The 18,512-nt window shown below is 45.0% G+C and overlaps 1 protein-coding gene across 3 annotated transcripts in view; it reads right to left on the bottom strand.

Moving 5' to 3' along the window:
- sol (small optic lobes) overlaps positions 1–18,512 on the bottom strand; it is a 68,129-nt gene that overhangs the window by 5,767 nt on the left and 43,850 nt on the right. For all 3 annotated transcript variants that reach the window (XM_070100284.1, XM_070100282.1, XM_070100285.1), the window contains exons 12-13: positions 16,656–16,837; positions 13,878–14,020 (exon numbers count right to left, since the gene is read on the bottom strand). In XM_070100284.1, the coding sequence (XP_069956385.1) occupies positions 13,878–14,020; positions 16,656–16,837 (325 nt within the window). The remainder of the gene's footprint in view (positions 1–13,877; positions 14,021–16,655; positions 16,838–18,512) is intronic.

Below are 18,512 nucleotides of genomic sequence, written 5' to 3'. Positions count from 1 at the left end.
GGCAGCCAGGAAGCTTACAGCACTTCGCCGTATCTCCCATCTGCTTGACAGTAGGGGTTGCAAGATCCTGTCCGAGAACACAAGTATGCTCGCACCTTGAGTATGCTCCACTTTCTTGGTTTTGCCTGCCCCCCTCTCATCTGTGACTGCTTGACAGAGTAGAGAACAGAGCAAGGACGTCTCATCTCTCGCCTGGACCCATCCTGGATAGATCTGTCATTTCAGCAGAGCCTTCAACATAGGAGGGATGTGGGTGGCCTTACTGTTATGTACAAGGCCAATATTGTCAAAATACCACACTTGGATCCACTTCGAGGACAGCGTGAAACAAGCTTTATGCCACAAGGCGGGCAGAAAGCAGCAACTTCCACTCTGGCTGTACCCTTCTCCAGAACATCACTCCATCTGAGATCATACATACCCAGGATGATTAGAGTATGGAACACATTCGTACAGCATAATGATGTCAACGTGATAAAGTCAGTTGATCAAATGAAAATGCTGGCCCACAGATGGCTCCAACTTCATCCTGTTTCCTACTTGTATGTCTCATAACAATAAAAATGCTTTCAAATGAGCTGATGTAGGTAACAGCTCTTAGCTTACCAATAAAGTTAGGAATCCTTAACCTGTAAATAGCTGTCAATAAAGCTAGGGATCCTTAACCTGTCAAACCCTGTAAAAAAAAAAAAAAAAAAAAAAAAAAAAAAAAAAAAAAAAAAGAGAGAGAGAGAGGTAGAGAGAGAGAGAGAGAGGTATAGAGGGAGAGGGAGAGAGAGAGAGAGAGGGAGAGAGAGAGAGAGAGGTAGAGAGAGAGAGGTAGAGAGAGAGGTAGAGAGAGAGAGGTAGAGAGAGAGAGGTAGAGAGAGAGAGAGGTAGAGAGAGAGAGGTAGAGAGAGAGAGAGTGAGAGAGAGTGTGAGAGAGAGAGAGGTAGAGAGAGAGGGTAGAGAGAGAGAGGGAGGTGGGGGAGAGAGGGGGAGAGAGAGAGAGGTATAGAGGGGAGGGGGAGGTAGAGAGAGAGAGAGAGGAGAGAGAGGTAGAGAGAGGTAGAGGGGTAGAGAGAGAGAGGGGTAGAGAGAGAGGAGAGAGGGGAGGTGAGAGAGAGAGAGGAGAGAGAGGGAGGTAGAGAGAGGGGGTGGGGAGGGGGAGAGAGGTAGAGAGAGAGAGGGAGAGGGTAGAGAGAGAGAGAGAGAGGGGTAGAGAGAGAGAGAGGGAGGTGAGGTAGAGAGAGAGAGAGAGGTAGAGAGAGAGAGAGAGGTAGAGAGAGAGGTAGAGAGAGAGGTAGAGAGAGAGGTAGAGAGAGAGGTAGAGAGAGAGAGAGAGAGAGAGGTAGAGAGAGAGGTAGAGAGAGAGAGAGAGAGAGAGAGAGAGAGGTAGAGAGAGAGAGAGAGAGAGAGAGAGAGAGAGAGAGAGAGAGAGAGAGAGAGAGAGACATCTACAGCCGTCTCACCCTCCACTAACACAGTTCCAGCGGCAGAATCCGAGGACAAATCTGCGAAACACAGGAGGTACAACAAATCCTAGTCCACCCTCCCAGGCACCTAGGCTGTGCTCTCGCTGTCACCGGAAGGGGCACTCTGCCAACAACTGCCTGCGAGATACCAGGTGTAACTACTGCTACAAGAAAGGACATAAGGAGGACCAGTGTCGGAAGAAAAAGGAACTTGACAGACAGGGCCACCTGTTTAGAGACCTGTTCTCAGAACAAACCAGCAGGATCTCTGAATTGGTAAACACTCTCACACGTCACCCACTTAGCTACTCCTATCCCAGCCCATCAGGTGGGATTGGGCCTTATACAAGACCACAGACCTACATCCCTGCAGCTGCCTCAGTACCCTACCTCTCTCAAGGGCAGGCACCTTACATTCCCTACACACCCACCACCTCAAGCTGACCACTTCATCATGAGGAGCCAGTCTATCAGCATCCTGTCGGCCAACATTAGAGGTTTCATTACTAATGTTGGAGAGCTCACACATAGCTTTGTGAACACTCGACGTCCCGACATGATAGCTGTTGTTGAAACATTTTTGGATGACAGGACTCCAGAAAATTTTGCAAGAATTGCTGGCTACACCTCATGGATGAGAAGAGACAGGCAAGGGCAAGGAGGTGGTGTTGCTGTGTGCTTCTCTAAAAGTGTTCATGCCCAGCACATAGATGTTGCCACCCCTACACATCTTGAAATGATGTTCTTCAAGCTCTGTATAAACACTAGTACCTCTGTACTAGCATGTGCAATGTACAGACCTCAGTGGCAACATGCAGACCCTATCAACTTCCTAATGGAAAATATTGACTCCCTTCTGCTACAACACAACTGTCAACATATTATAATTGTTGGTGACCTCAACCAGCACCTTATACAGAGGGACTTTGATGACCTTCTTGCAGTGTTTGACATGAGAAACTTTGTTGATTTCCCTACTCATATCTCTGGCTCCTCCCTTGACCCAGTAGTGAGTGATCTGGCAGAAGGCATAGTCACTTGTCAACCCCTCGGCTACGTTGGATCGTCTGACCACAAGGCTGTTTTTACCACACTTAAGATCCCAACAGAACGAGGTGAGGAGTCCACACGCACAACCTGGCTATGGGAAAGAGGTAATTGGCCAGCCCTTTGCTCTGAGCTCGCCACCACCGACTGGAATGCTCTTCTCCAGGGGGATGTTGACAACCAAGTGAAAGCCTTCACTGGACACATCCTTAATCTGCAACAAGAACACATTCCTCACCGGCAATATGTGACAAAGCCTACAGATCAGCCTTGGTTTGGCTTTCGTTGTAGAGAGGCTGCTACTGCTAAGTACAAAGCATGGCGAAGGTATAAGAGACATCCTACCACCTATAACAGGAACTTGCACATGCAAGCCTGTAGGCATATGGGTGATGTTTCAAAAGTGGGCCATTACTAATTGGAGGTGGACACTAAAAGAAAGTTAGCATCAGGTAGGGTAGGCTCCAAAACCTGGTGGTCCCTGGTCAAGGACAGACAAGGTTATCTGCCTGATGAACTTATTCCACCTCTAAATCGACAGGATGGGACCACCTCTACTAGTAGTCAAGAGAAGGCGGACCTCTTTGCTGAACACTTTGCTACCAAAATGCAAGTTCCTGATCCAGCAAGGGACCCTCCTTGGCTAGCTGCAAGAACTGTGTCAAAACTGTCAGTGGTGACAATAAGGCAGGAGGAGGTGCATTTCCTTCTTAAATCACTTGACCAAGAAAAGGCTGTGGGCCCAGACAAGTTGAGCCCAAGATTGTTGAGAAGATGTGCAGACCAGCTAGCAGCACCTCTAACTCGCATCTTTCAGCACTGCCTAGTACAGTGTAAATGGCCCTCTCCATGGAAAGAGGCAAATGTAGTCCCTGTTCACAAAAAGAAGAGCAGAGCAGAAATCAGCAACTACAGACCAGTGTCACTCCTGTCAATCACTGGTAAGATCCTTGAGACAATAATCTCAAGACAAATGACAGATTTTTTTGACTACCACTCACTACTTTGTGATCGTCAATATGGCTTCAGGAAAGGTTACTCTGCTGCTGATCTGTTGTTAAACCTCTCCACTAAGTGGCACCAGTCACTGGATGAATCCAAAGTCAGCTGTGTGGTAGCACTGGACATTGCTGGCGCTTTCGACCGGGTGTGGCACCAGGGCCTCTTAGCAAAACTTCAAGCACTGGGAATTGCAGGCTCTACGCTATGTCTCCTCAGTGATTACCTTCATGGTAGATCTCTAAGTGTAGTCCTCAATGGAACGGAATCAGCAAGGCATCCTATTGGGGCAAGCGTTCCACAAGGAAGTGTGCTGGGTCCACTGTTATGGAATGTCTACTTCAACGACCTTCTTCATCTCATCCCAGAATCACATGCATATGCAGACGACTGTACACTGACATTCACTTATCCAAGAGAAGAAATGCCAGCTGCTCTAAGCTACATCAATCACCAGCTGAGAGCTATATCAGCTTGGGGAAATAGATGGCAAGTAACATTTGCACCTGAAAAAACGCAAATGATGTTCGTCTCTAGGCACCATGATGGTAATGCTGGCGCAGTAGTAAGGATGAATGGGACGATGTTGGCACCTGGAGAAGAAGTTGATATCCTTGGGGTGAAATTTGACTCCAAACTAACCATGAAGAACCATGTTGTAAATCTTGCAAACAAGGCAGCCAGGAAGCTTACAGCACTTCGCCGTATCTCGCATCTGCTTGACAGTAGGGGTTGCAAGATCCTGTACGAGGCACAAGTACGCTCACACCTTGAGTATGCTCCACTTTCTTGGTTTGCCTGCCCCCCCTCTCATCTGCGACTGCTTGACAGAGTAGAGAACAGAGCAAGACGTCTCATCTCTCGCCTGGACCCATCCTGGATAGATCTGTCATTTCAGCAGAGCCTTCAACATAGGAGGGATGTGGGTGGCCTTACTGTTATGTACAAGGCCAATATTGTCAAAATACCACACTTGGATCCACTTCGAGGACAGCGTGAAACAAGCTTTTATGCCACAAGACGGGCAGAAAGCAGCAACTTCACTCTGGCTGTACCCTTCTCCAGAACATCACTCCATCTGAGATCATACATACCCAGGATGACTCGAGTATGGAACACATTCGTACAGCATAATGATGTCAACGAGATAACGTCAGTTGATCAAATGAAAATGCTGGCCCACAGATGGCTCCAACTTCATCCTGTTCCCTACTTGTATGTCTCATAACAAAAATGCTTTCAAATGAGCTGATGTAGGTAACAGCTCTTAGCTTGCCAATAAAGTTAGGAATCCTTAACCTGTAAATAGCTGTCAATAAAGCTAGGGATCCTTAACCTTGTCAAACCCTGTGTAAAGAAAAAAAAAAAAAAAAAAAAGAGAGGTAGAGAGAGAGGTAGAGAGAGAGGTAGAGAGAGAGAGAGGTAGAGAGAGAGAGAGGTAGAGAGAGAGAGAGGTAGAGAGAGAGAGAGGTAGAGAGAGAGGTAGAGAGAGAGAGAGAGAGAGAGAGAGAGAGAGAGAGAGAGAGAGAGAGACAGGTAGAGAGAGAGAGGTAGAGAGAGAGAGGGAGAGAGAGAGGGAGAGAGAGAGAGGTAGAGAGAGAGAGAGAGGTAGAGAGAGAGAGAGAGGTAGAGAGGGGTAGAGGTAGAGAGAGAGAGGTAGAGGTAGAGAGAGAGAGGTAGAGGTAGAGAGAGAGAGGTAGAGGTAGAGAGAGGTAGAGGTAGAGAGAGAGAGGTAGAGAGAGGTGCATTTCCTTCTTAAATCGCTTGACCAAGAAAAGGCTGTGGGCTCAGACAAGTTGAGCCCAAGATTGCTGAGATGACAAGGCACCATGATGGTAATGCTGGCGCAGTAGTAAGGATGAATGGGACGATGTTGGCACCTGGAGAAGAAGTTGATATCCTTGGGGTGAAATTTGACTCCAAACTAACCATGAAGAACCATGTTGTAAATCTTGCAAACAAGGCAGCCAGGAAGCTTACAGCACTTCGCCGTATCTCGCATCTGCTTGACAGTAGGGGTTGCAAGATCCTGTACGAGGCACAAGTACGCTCACACCTTGAGTATGCTCCACTTTCTTGGTTTGCCTGCCCCCCCTCTCATCTGCGACTGCTTGACAGAGTAGAGAACAGAGCAAGACGTCTCATCTCTCGCCTGGACCCATCCTGGATAGATCTGTCATTTCAGCAGAGCCTTCAACATAGGAGGGATGTGGGTGGCCTTACTGTTATGTACAAGGCCAATATTGTCAAAATACCACACTTGGATCCACTTCGAGGACAGCGTGAAACAAGCTTTTATGCCACAAGACGGGCAGAAAGCAGCAACTTCACTCTGGCTGTACCCTTCTCCAGAACATCACTCCATCTGAGATCATACATACCCAGGATGACTCGAGTATGGAACACATTCGTACAGCATAATGATGTCAACGAGATAACGTCAGTTGATCAAATGAAAATGCTGGCCCACAGATGGCTCCAACTTCATCCTGTTCCCTACTTGTATGTCTCATAACAAAAATGCTTTCAAATGAGCTGATGTAGGTAACAGCTCTTAGCTTGCCAATAAAGTTAGGAATCCTTAACCTGTAAATAGCTGTCAATAAAGCTAGGGATCCTTAACATTGTCAAACCCTGTGTAAAAAAAAGAGAGAGAGGTAGAGAGAGAGAGGTAGAGAGAGAGGTAGAGAGAGAGGTACAGAGAGAGAGAGGTAGAGAGAGAGAGAGAGAGGTAGAGAGAGAGAGAGGTAGAGAGAGAGGTAGTGAGAGAGGTAGTGAGAGAGAGGTAGAGAGAGAGAGGTAGAGAGAGAGAGAGGTAGAGAGAGAGAGAGGTAGAGAGAGAGAGGTAGAGAGAGAGAGAGGTAGAGAGAGAGAGGTAGAGAGAGAGAGAGGTAGAGAGAGGTAGAGAGAGAGGTAGAGAGAGAGAGAGGTAGAGAGAGAGAGAGGTAGAGAGAGAGAGAGGTAGAGAGAGAGAGGTAGAGAGAGAGAGGTAGAGAGAGAGAGAGAGGTAGAGAGAGAGAGGTAGAGAGAGAGAGAGAGAGGTAGAGAAAGAGAGGTAGAGAAAGAGAGACGGAGAGAGAGAGAGACGGAGAGAGAGAGAGACGTAGAGAGAGAGACGTAGAGAGAGAGACGTAGAGAGAGAGACGTAGAGAGAGAGACGTAGAGAGAGAGACGTAGAGAGAGAGACGTAGAGAGAGAGACGTAGAGAGAGAGAGACGTAGAGAGAGAGAGAGAGAGACGTAGAGAGAGAGAGAGAGACGTAGAGAGAGAGAGAGAGACGTAGAGAGAGAGAGACGTAGAGAGAGAGAGAGAGAGACGTAGAGAGAGAGACGTAGAGAGAGAGAGAGACGTAGAGAGAGAGAGACGTAGAGAGAGAGACGTAGAGAGAGATATGTAGAGAGAGAGGTAGAGGTAGAGAGGTAGAGAGAGGTAGAGAGGTAGAGAGAGGTAGAGAGGTAGAGAGAGGGTGAAGACGTGTCACAGTGTGCTCCACAAACTTTCTTAATATTACTTAAATACGAGGGTTGGTGAGGATAAAAACTGTTCAGTGACGTAGTACTACTTACAACACATTAGTACAAGGAAGCCAACTCCTCCACTGAAGTGAATATAAGCAATATCAGTGATATTTAAGTGTGGTACGGTGAAGACATGGTGTGAGTGAGGGGACAGCGGCAGGCCTTAGGAGTGACTTCACTATTGCCTTCAGAGTGAGCATCTAATATTATAATATTATGTGTTTTGTGCTATGTACTAGCATCTGGTGCTTTATAACAACATGGCTGGTACAATGCAACATAGTGATTTGTGTAACATCTTCCTTTAGTGGAAAAGTGGATAGCATAAACAGTGTTTATTAAGTGATAGTGAGAAGGCAACACTTCCAGCTAGTGGCCCACTGCCGCCCGCCCTCACTACCCACCCAGCTATAAACACCCCCACCCACGATACTCCACCCCACCCACGAAACCACCACCAACCCTCTCTCTCCTGTGAACTTCAAACCTACAAGCCTCCTCTGGGATGACTTCACACCGCAAAATAGCAAGAATATCTACGCTATCTGGCTATTGTCCCAGTAGTTACTGCAGTGTTTGTGGGTATACCACAAGGGACAAAATTCTTCTTAGATGTAAGGAGCCTACTTGTTCCAACTACTGCCCCACAGATTGCATTCCAGAAGAAGAATTTTGTTGCAGCCAGGTTGAAAATTTCAGAAAATTTAAGGATATCCATAATCCTGTGGTATATGTGGATACAAGCCTGGAGCTACAGGAGGAAGGTTCAGAAGTCCTACCTCAGGGACTCCTGTCCAAAGATCAAGACTGCCCTCTTGGGCTGTGTTGTAAAGTTGCAGCTAAGATAATCCATCACAGGGAAGCACTTCATGAGCTCCTCAAATCATTAGATAACCTACAAGCTATTGTAGAAGGCCAGTGCAAGCCTGCATCAAGTGACGTAAGCTGCTCAGCTGATGGTGACACTATTGACAAAGACTGGAAGTCCCACACTGAGCTTAACTCAGGGGTAAACAACTGGTGGAATTCTGTCATCGCTAAGGTCCCACAGACTGACAGAGTTCAAAACACTACCTTTGGGAATTCTAACACAATTCCTCTGACTACCACAGAGGGAACAAATCCTCTTCCCAGCAACGAGGGAAGCCTTGGATCTGTTAATTCTCCTACACCTGACATCTCTGCTTCAGCCACTGCCAGTCTACTTGACAGTGTACACACCATCTCTGATCCTACACCTGTCAGCACACCTGCCGACACTATTCTAGAATCTGGTAGCAGTGCTTCGTCAGCAAGTTCTGAGCCAGGAGTTTCTCCACCAGAGAACGGTGCAGTTAATGATTAGGGAACTATCACTGCACCTGATCACCTACTGCGCCGAAGTACGAACAGCAGGGACACATCTGTCAGAACTGGTAGAGGACGGGGCAGAGGACGTGGAGGAGGAAGACATCTACAGCCGTCTCACCCTCCACTAACACAGTTCCAGCGGCAGAATCTGAGGACAAATCTGCAAAACACAGGAGGTGCAACAAATCCTAGTCCACCCTCCCAGGCACCTAGGCTGTGCTCTCGCTGTCACCGGAAGGGGCACACTGCCAACAACTGCCTGCGAGATACCAGGTGTAATTACTGCTACAAGAAAGGACATAAGGAGGACCAGTGTCGGAAGAAAAAGGAACTTGACAGACAGGGCCACCTGTTTAGAGACCTGTTCTCAGAACAAACCAGCAGGATCTCTGAATTGGTGAACACTCTCACACGTCACCCACTTAGCTACTCCTATCCCAGCCCAGCAGGTGGGATTGTGCCTTATACAAGACCACAGACCTACATCCCTGCAGCTGCCTCAGTACCCTACCTCTCTCAAGGGCAGGTACCTTACATTCCCTACACACCCACCACCTCAAGCTGACCACTTCATCATGAGGAGCCAGTCTATCAGCATCCTGTCGGCCAACATTAGAGGTTTCATTACTAATGTTGGAGAGCTCACACATAGTTTTGTGAACACTCGACGTCCCGACATGATAGCTGTTGTTGAAACATTTTTGGATGACAGGACTCCAGAAAATTTTGCAAGAATTGCTGGCTACACCTCATGAATGAGAAGAGACAGGCAAGGGCAAGGAGGAGGTGTTGCTGTGTGCTTCTCTAAAAGTGTTCATGCCCAGCACATTGATGTTGCCACCCCTACACATCATGAAATGATGTTCTTCAAGCTCTGTATGAACACTAGTACCTCTGTACTAGCATGTGCAATGTACAAACCTCAGTGGCAACATGCAGACCCTATCAACTTCCTAATGGAAAATATTGACTCCCTTCTGCTACAACACAACTGTCAACATATTATAATTGTTGGTGACCTCAACCAGCACCTTATACAGAGGGACTTTGATGACCTTCTTGCAGTGTTTGACATGAGAAACTTTGTTTATTTCCCTACTCATATCTCTGGCTCCTCCCTTGACCCAGTAGTGAGTGATCTGGCAGAAGGCATAGTCACTTGTCAACCCCTCGGCTACGTTGGATCCTCTGACCACAAGGCTGTTTTTACGACACTTAAGATCCCAACAGAACGTGGTGAGGAGTCCACACGCACAACCTGGCTATGGGAAAGAGGTAATTGGCCAGCCCTTTGCTCTGAGCTCGCCACCACCGACTGGAATGCTCTTCTCCAAGGGGATGTTGACAACCAAGTGAAAGTCTTCACTGGACACATCCTTAATCTACAACAAGAACACATTCCTCACCGGCAATATGTGACGAAGCCTACAGATCAGCCTTGGTTTGGCTTTCATTGTAGAGAGGCTGCTACTGCTAAGTACAAAGCATGGCAGAGGTATAAGAGACATCCTACCACCTATAACAGGAACTTGCACATGCAAGCCTGTAGGCATATGGGTGATGTTCAAAAGTTGGCCATTGCTAAATGGGAGGTGGACATTAAAAGAAAGTTAGCATCAGGTAGGGTAGGTTCCAAAACCTGGTGGTCCCTGGTCAAGGACAGACAAGGTTATCTGCCTGATGAACTTATTCCACCTCTAAATCGACAGGATGGGACCACCTCTACTAGTAGTTAAGAGAAGGCAGACCTCTTTGCTGAACACTTTGCTACCAAAATGCAAGTTCCTGATCCAGCAAGGGACCCTCCTTGGCTAGCTGCAAGAACTGTGTCAAAACTGTCAGTGGTGACAATAAGGCAGGAGGAGGTGCATTTCCTACTTAAATCGCTTGACCAAGAAAAGGCTGTGGGCCCAGACAAGTTGAGCCCAAGATTGTTGAGAAGATGTGCAGACCAGCTAGCAGCACCTCTAACTCGCATCTTTCAGCACTGCCTAGTACAGTGTAAATGGCCCTCTCTATGGAAAGAGGCAAATGTAGTCCCTGTTCACAAAAAGAAGAGCAGAGCAGAAATCAGCAACTACAGACCAGTGTCACTCCTGTCAATCACTGGTAAGATCCTTGAGACAATAATCTCAAGGCAAATGACAGAGTTTTTTGACTACCACTCACTACTTTGTGATCGTCAATACGGCTTCAGGAAAGGTTACTCTGCTGCTGATCTGTTGTTAAACCTCTCCACTAAGTGGCACCAGTCACTGGATGAATCCAAAGTCAGCTGTGTGGTAGCACTGGACATTGCTGGCGCTTTCGACCGGGTGTGGCACCAGGGCCTCTTAGCAAAACTTCAAGCACTGGGAATTGCAGGCTCTATGCTATGTCTCCTCAGTGATTACCTTCATGGTAGATCTCTAAGTGTAGTTCTCAATGGAACGGAATCAGCAAGACATCCTATTGGGGCAAGTGTTCCACAAGGAAGCGTGCTGGGTCCATTGTTATGGAATGTCTACTTCAACGACCTTCTTCATCTCATCCCAGAATCACATGCATATGCAGACGACTGTACACTGACATTCACTTATCCAAGAGAAGAAATGCCAGCTGCTCTAAGCTACATCAATCATCAGCTGAGAGCTATATCAGCTTGGGGAAATAGATGGCAAGTAACATTTGCACCTGAGAAAACGCAAATGATGATCGTCTCTAGGCACCATGATGGTAATGCTGGTGCAGTAGTAAGGATGAATGGGAGGATGTTGGCACCTGGAGAAGAAGTTGATATCCTTGGGGTGAAATTTGACTCAAAACTAACCATGAAGAACCATGTTGGAAATCTTGCAAACAAGGCAGCCAGGAAGCTTACAGCACTTCGCCTTATCTCCCATCTGCTTGACAGTAGGGGTTGCAAGATCCTGTACGAGGCACAAGTACGCTCGCACCTTGAGTATGCTCCACTTTCTTGGTTTGCCTGCCCCCCCTCTCATCTGCGACTGCTTGACAGAGTAGAGAACAGAGCAAGAAGTCTCATCTCTCGCCTGGACCCATCCTGGATAGATCTGTCATTTCAGCAGAGCCTTCAACATAGGAGGGATGTAGGTGGCCTTACTGTTATGTACAAGGCCAATATTGTCAAAATACCACACTTGGATCCACTTCGAGGACAGCGTGAAACAAGCTTTTATGCCACAAGACGGGCAGAAAGCAGCAACTTCACTCTGGCTGTACCCTTCTCCAGAACATCACTCCATCTGAGATCATACATACCCAGGATGACTCGAGTATGGAACACATTCGTACAGCATAATGTCAACGAGATAAAGTCAGTTGATCAAATGAAAATGCTGGCCCACAGATGGCTCCAACTTCATCCTGTTTCCTACTTGTATGTCTCATAACAATAAAAATGCTTTCAAATGAGCTGATGTAGGTAACAGCTCTTAGCTTGCCAATAAAGTTAGGAATCCTTAACCTGTAAATAGCTGTCAATAAAGCTAGGGATCCTTAACCTGTCAAACCCTGTGTAAAGAAAAAAAAAAAAAAAAAAAAGAGAGGTAGAGAGAGAGGTAGAGAGAGAGAGAGGTAGAGAGAGAGGTAGAGAGAGAGGTAGAGAGAGAGAGAGGTAGAGAGAGAGAGAGGTAGAGAGAGAGAGAGGTAGAGAGAGAGAGGTAGAGAGAGAGAGAGGTAGAGAGAGAGAGAGGTAGAGAGGTAGAGAGAGAGGTAGAGAGAGAGAGAGAGGTAGAGAGAGAGAGAGGTAGAGAGAGAGAGAGGTAGAGAGAGAGAGGTAGAGAGAGAGAGGTAGAGAGAGAGGTAGAGTGTGTGTGTGTGTGCACTCGCACGCGCCTGCACGTGTGCATGCGTGAGTGTGCATGTGTGTTTGCATTTGTGTGCGTGTGTGCGTTTGTGTGCATGTGTGTGTGTGTGCATGTGTGCGTGCATGTGTGTGTGCATGTGTGTGCATGTGTGTGTGCATGTGTGTGCATGTGTGTGTGCGTGTGTGTGTGTGCATGTGTGTGTGTGCGTGTGTGTGTGCGTGTGTGTGTGCGTGTGCGTGTGTGCGTGCGTGTGTGCGTGTGTGTATGTGCGTGTGTGTATGTGCGTGTGTGTATGTGCGTGTGTGTGCTTGTGCGCGTGTGTGTGCATGTGTGTGTGCATGTGTGTGTGCATGTGTGTGCGCATGTGTGTACGTGCGTGTGTGTGCGTGTGTGCATGTGTGCGTGTGTGCATGTGTGTGTGTGTGCGTGTGTGTGTGTGTGTGTGTGCATGTATGCGTTTGTGTGCGTGTGTGCACGCTCACCTATTTGTGGTTGCAGGGGTCGAGTCTTAGCTCCTGGCCCTGCCTCTTCACTGGTTGCTACTGGGTCCTCTCTCTCCCTGCTCCATGAGCTTTATCAAACCTTGTGTTAAAACTATGTATGGTTCCCACCTCCACTATGTCACTTTCTAGGCTATTCCACTGCCTGACAACTCAATGACTGAAGAAATACTTCCTAATATCTCTCTGACTCATCTGACTCTTCAACTTCCAATTGTGACCTCTTGTTTCTGTGTCCCCTCCCTGGAACATTGTCTTTGTCCACCTTGTCTATTCCGCGCAATATTTTATATGTCGTTATCATGTCTCCCCTGACCCTCCTGTCCTCCAGTGTCGTCAGGCTGATTTCCCTTAACCTTTCTTCATAAGACATTTCCCTTAGCTTTGGAACTAACCTTGTCGCAAACCTTGGCACTTTCTCTAATTTCTTGACGTGCTTGATGAAGTGCGGGTTCCAAACGGGTGCTGCATACTCCAGTATGGGCCTGACATACATGGTGTACAGTGTCTTGAACGATTCCTTACTAAGGTATTGGAACGCTGTTCTCAGGTTTGCCAGGCGCTCATATGCTGCAGCAGTTATCTGGTTGTGTGCTTCCGGAGACATGCTCGGTGTTATACTCACCCCAAGATCTTTCTCCTTGAGTGAGGTTTGCAGTCTTTGGCCACCTAGCCTATACTCCGTCTGCGGTCTTCTGTGCCCTTCCCCGATCTTCATGACTTTGCATTTGGCGGGGTTAAATTCGAGAAGCCAGTTGCTGGACCAGGTGTCCAGTCTGTCCAGGTCTCTTTAAAGTCCTGCCTGATCCTCATCTGACTTAATTCTCCTCATTAACGTCACATCATCTGCAAACAGGGACACTTCTGAGTCTAACCCTTCCATCATGTCATGTCATATGTGTGTGGGGGGGGGGAGTAGAGCTACACTGTTTTACTTCCCTCCTGATGGTGCTTCCTCAGAAGATCAAGGCAACTAGTCTGTTACTACATATACATAAAAGTTTTACTGTACTAGAAACTTGAAAAATATACAGAGCTTATATACTAAACATAAAACACAAAAATACGCAGCTAAACAATATAAGAACCCTAAAGAAAGACGCTACAATACTCGTAATGTATTGATTACCTATACAATAATTTAATTATTTCCCAGTAAAATATACTGAGAGCTTCACTCAGAGGTGTAATCCCATCTACCTGTGAAGAGGAGGAACAGAATCCACGGTCTTTAGCTGAGCGCGAGTGGAAACCACATTGTAGCTCTCCCGGCAGTCACACATCACCTGGATGCACTTATCAGGATGACGGTTCTCCACCATCACCACGAGCCCTGCCCACCCCTGCCAAATTTAAAAATAATTTTAAGAACTGCATGATAGAGTACTGCCCACATACAAAAACATTCAGAGGAGGTTGTCATATTCAAAACCATTTATCTGAGCAATAACAACAAGATTTAATAGTGCCGAGATATGCATTGAACACTAAAAGCTTCATGAAAAATGAAAACCAGGTATAAAGAGGCAAGAAGGGCCTGGAATGAGTATATTAAAACTAGGATACAGTAAAAAATATTATTCACTGGTTCACTAATGTTCCATCTTGCACTCTTCAATAACCTTGAAAAAAGCTCAATGGGACCTTATCCTGGTTAGATCCCTTATGGAAGTGCTGGATGCAATGGCAACTCTAGGGATCTAACTAGTACAAAATCGAACCACCATGAACCAGTCAATGCAGGGGTTTACACTATACCATGTGGAGGCTGTGAAAAGATATATGTAGGTGAAACAGCCAGGAACCTTGAAACACGCCTCAATGAACACATTAACACATGTAGGAATGATAACTTGAATACTGCCTGCGTACAACACCGGAATTCCACCAATCACCTCATGAAATTCAACGATGCCCGACTAGTAATCAGAGAGCCAAATTTCTGCAGACGTAAATGCCTTGAATCATCATTAATAGCTGTTTCTAACACAAACAAAATAAAGGCAGCTTCATCATCTCTGAAGTATTAGCAAAAATCTTCCTCAAAACAGCAAACCCTGCCATCACAATCTCTGCTACACAAGAACACAATAGAGAAGGAACACTGAAACAGACCTTCTCAGATCCAACCACCAAGAGAAATATTTGTCTAACCTATTTTTATGTTACCCAAGTAATAGCTTTTATAACCTTTTACTCATGTGCAAGTTGACTGTTTTTCCATATTGTATTACTACTACTATTACAACTTACATTACTACTACTACTACTACCACCACCACTAGTATTACACCTCACTCTAAGCCTATATATACCCTCTGTGTCCATGTATTGTTTGTAACAGCTTGATAAAGCTCCTGGAGAGCGAAATGTTGCCACATTAAAATGTCACAATAGTTGTACTTGTGTCCTTTTACTTTACATATTGTCGGTAATTCTACAAACAGTAATACAATTCTACCCTATAATAAAGTCTGCCTAAGCCTTGAATATGCCAATGAAAGAACTGCAATGAATCAGTTTTTCCTATCTGCATCACCCAAGGCCTTCTCACAAGACCACTGGTTGCACAGCTGAGCACTGAAGAAAGAATATGCTATTACCATTTTACATCTCCTCTCTAGACATCCCTAGGGTATAACACAGAAAGGACATAAATCCTGGCAAACCTATCAAGAATCTGTAATAAGATTTGATACACTGTATTCTGTTTGTGGTAGAGGGAGTTACTCTTTACACCACTGATCGAATTCTGTAAAATGAGGGATATCAAGTTTAAATAATTCAGGAATGACTTTAACACATGTTGAGCATGTACTGAATGTAAAACATGCCAGCTCCAAATATTCTAGTGTAGTTCCAGTTAACCGTATGGCCAGTGTTCCTTAAATACAGAAACAAGGCATTGAATTAATGTCTAGTTCTAACAGAATACTTGTGTTGATTCAAATGAACTTCCAGAAACAGAAATTTAACTCTGTTTATGTATGTGAGAAACACTGGTCATGTGGTTAACTAGTACAGGTAGACCATCACTAATCCTGCAATCAGTTATCCGGTTCCATCAGTAATCCGGCACTAATTTCGGCTAGCATAATTTCAAATTTCATCATTATACTGACTCAAATTTCATCATTATACTGACTCAAATTTCATCATTATACTGACTCAAATTTCATCATTATACTGACTCAGAAATTGTGCAGATGGTTGTAAATCCACAGCAACAAGCAAGTGGAGGAGAAAGCAGTGATGAAAATGAGGAAGATGTAGCAGTCTCTCTATTGATAGGTTAATTCAGTGTATTCTAACCTAACCACTCTGTAATCCGGCAGACTCACTAACCCGGCACACTGCGGGTTCCAATGATGCCGGTTAGTGATGACCAACCTGTATCAAGCTAAAGAAACTATCTTACAATTCCTACATGGAATGTAATACCGTATTTCGTGGCTTACAAGACGCGGCTGATAAGACTTGTCTTAGTTTCAATGGCTTGGCATCAGATGTAACTGGGAGAGATACAGCCCACCCCACACCCCAAACTTATAGCTGCTGTCAGTGACCATCACTTTATAAAAAGCAGGGTGGTTTTTGGAGATGTTTTATGTGGAAAAAACGTGTGTCTAAGCCGCGAAATATGGTATATTAACATGACTCACGAAATCGTAATGACACGATTGCAAATAAACCATACCACGACGGTCTGGAGTTTTGAGACTCTCTGACCGCGGGTTTAAATCCCGTCCGTGGTATGGTTTGATATGGTATATTGTTACAGTATTTTCACTTATCCACTACAATGCTCAACATATACTGTATGTCAGGCCTGAATTATTTAAATTTAATTTTCTTTTGGTACAAATGCAACCCATGATGTACAGCATTATTTTTTTGCCTATAATACTTTGTAAACTCATTATTTTAATTAATTATATAGTTTTTACAAGAGCAATGGTCCAAAGCCTTGATTGTTACCTTGGTTAGGTAATAAACAGTCATCCCTTGCCGTCCTTCGTGGCGCTGTCCCTTTGCTAGGCATAGATTGATTAGAGAATCAGCTAAGAGGGAGGCTGGTGCAGTGATCTGTTCCACTGCTACTCGTTTGCTGCTGTGAATTGCAAGCACATACCCAGGGTAGCCATCAGAGACATCTAACCCTAGGGTGGGAAACGTATATGTATAAATACCCCCAAAAAATTCTCATGCAATAGTGTTTCAATTAGCTAATACAACAGATCACAAGTAGAAAACTCCATTTTACTATACAAAATTAAATATACAGTCGGCATAATTTTTATATTATAGCACCTCTGCAAACACAGTGATTATGTCTGAATGATGGTGAAAGTGTTAAATGATGATGAAAGTTTTTCTTTCTTTTTGGGTTTTCTTTCTTTTTGAGTCACCCTGCCTCAGTGGGAAATGGCTGAGGTGTTAAACAAAAAAAAGTAGAAAGTTGAAAATGAACACACATAAAAGTCATGAGGGTGTCAAATGAGTTAGATAAAGAAAAACTGGATATCACATTGGAGGGAGGGAGTATGGAAGAAATGAATGTGTTCAGATATTTGGGAGTAGACTTGTCAGTGGATGGGTTTATGAAGGACAAGGTAAACCATAAAAATAATGAAAAAAAAAAAAGGAGGGTGATGCATTGAGGTATCTGTAGAGACAAAGAATATTAGCCATGCAAGCAAAGCAAGGAATGTATAAGAGTATAGTGGTATCAACACTTTTATATAGGTGTAAAACATGGGTTGTGAATGTTGCAGCGAGGAGGAGGATGAAGGCAGTGGAGATGTTGTGTCTAAGGGTAATGTGTGGCATAAATATTATGCAGAGATTTCATGGTATGGAAATTAGAAAAAGGTGTAGAATTACTCAAAGTATTATTCAGTGGGTTGTGGAGGGGTTGTTAAGGTGGTTTGGTCAATCAGAAAGGATGGAGCAGAACAGGATGACTTGGAGGGTGTATAAATCTGTAGTACAGGGAAGGAGGGGTAGGGGTTGTCCTAGGAAAGGATGGGGGGAGGGGGTAAAAAAGGTTTTGTGTGCAAGGTTCTTGGACATACAGCAGGCATGTGTGAGCATGTTAGATAGGAGTGAATGGAGATGAATGGTTATTGGAACTTGACAAGCTGTGAGAAGAGTAATATTTTGTGAAGGGATTCAGGGAAACTGGTTAGCCAGTCTTGAGTCCTGGAGGCGAGAAGTACAATGCCTGCACTTAATTTCACATCTGCATGCATTTGCCAAGACAGTGTTTGTGTGTGAATGATGGTGAAAGTGTTTCTTTTTTGGACCACCCTGCCTCGGTGGGAGACAGCTGATGTGTTGAAAAAAATAATTTACTAATTCACTGAAACAAACATATTTGCACCATACAATAACCAGTTTACATACATGGAGAGCCTACACTCTCATGTAGACTACCATGCTTTTTACCAGGAATGTAGCAAAAATAAGAGTGCATAGTTGGAAATACTATACTCAAATGAGTCACAAGGATATCAGAAAACATTTCTTCAATGTACATAGTAAAAAAAACAATATTAGTGAGCTCATAAGACTCTAGAGAGTAACTGAAACAACAGATATGACACCCATACCTCTCTGCAAACTTTAATAAGTACCACATTTTATGGCATCGAAGACGCTACCTTTTCTTCCAAAAATGTCTCAAAAATTTACGAAGTGCCTTTCCAAAATTTAGAATATCGGCACTGGAGCGTCTTGTTCACCGTAAAATATGATAATCATACCAATGAACAAACCTTGCTCTAACCAATTAGTGGTTTAAGAGGTTTGTTCTACAGGTTGAAGGTTGCTCCC

The sequence above is a fragment of the Cherax quadricarinatus genome, chromosome 72 (genome assembly GCF_038502225.1).
Source record: "Cherax quadricarinatus isolate ZL_2023a chromosome 72, ASM3850222v1, whole genome shotgun sequence".
Taxonomy (NCBI): Eukaryota; Metazoa; Arthropoda; class Malacostraca; order Decapoda; family Parastacidae; genus Cherax; species Cherax quadricarinatus.
Note: the sequence above shows the minus strand (reverse complement) of the source record. Positions and strands in the feature narration are given on the sequence as shown.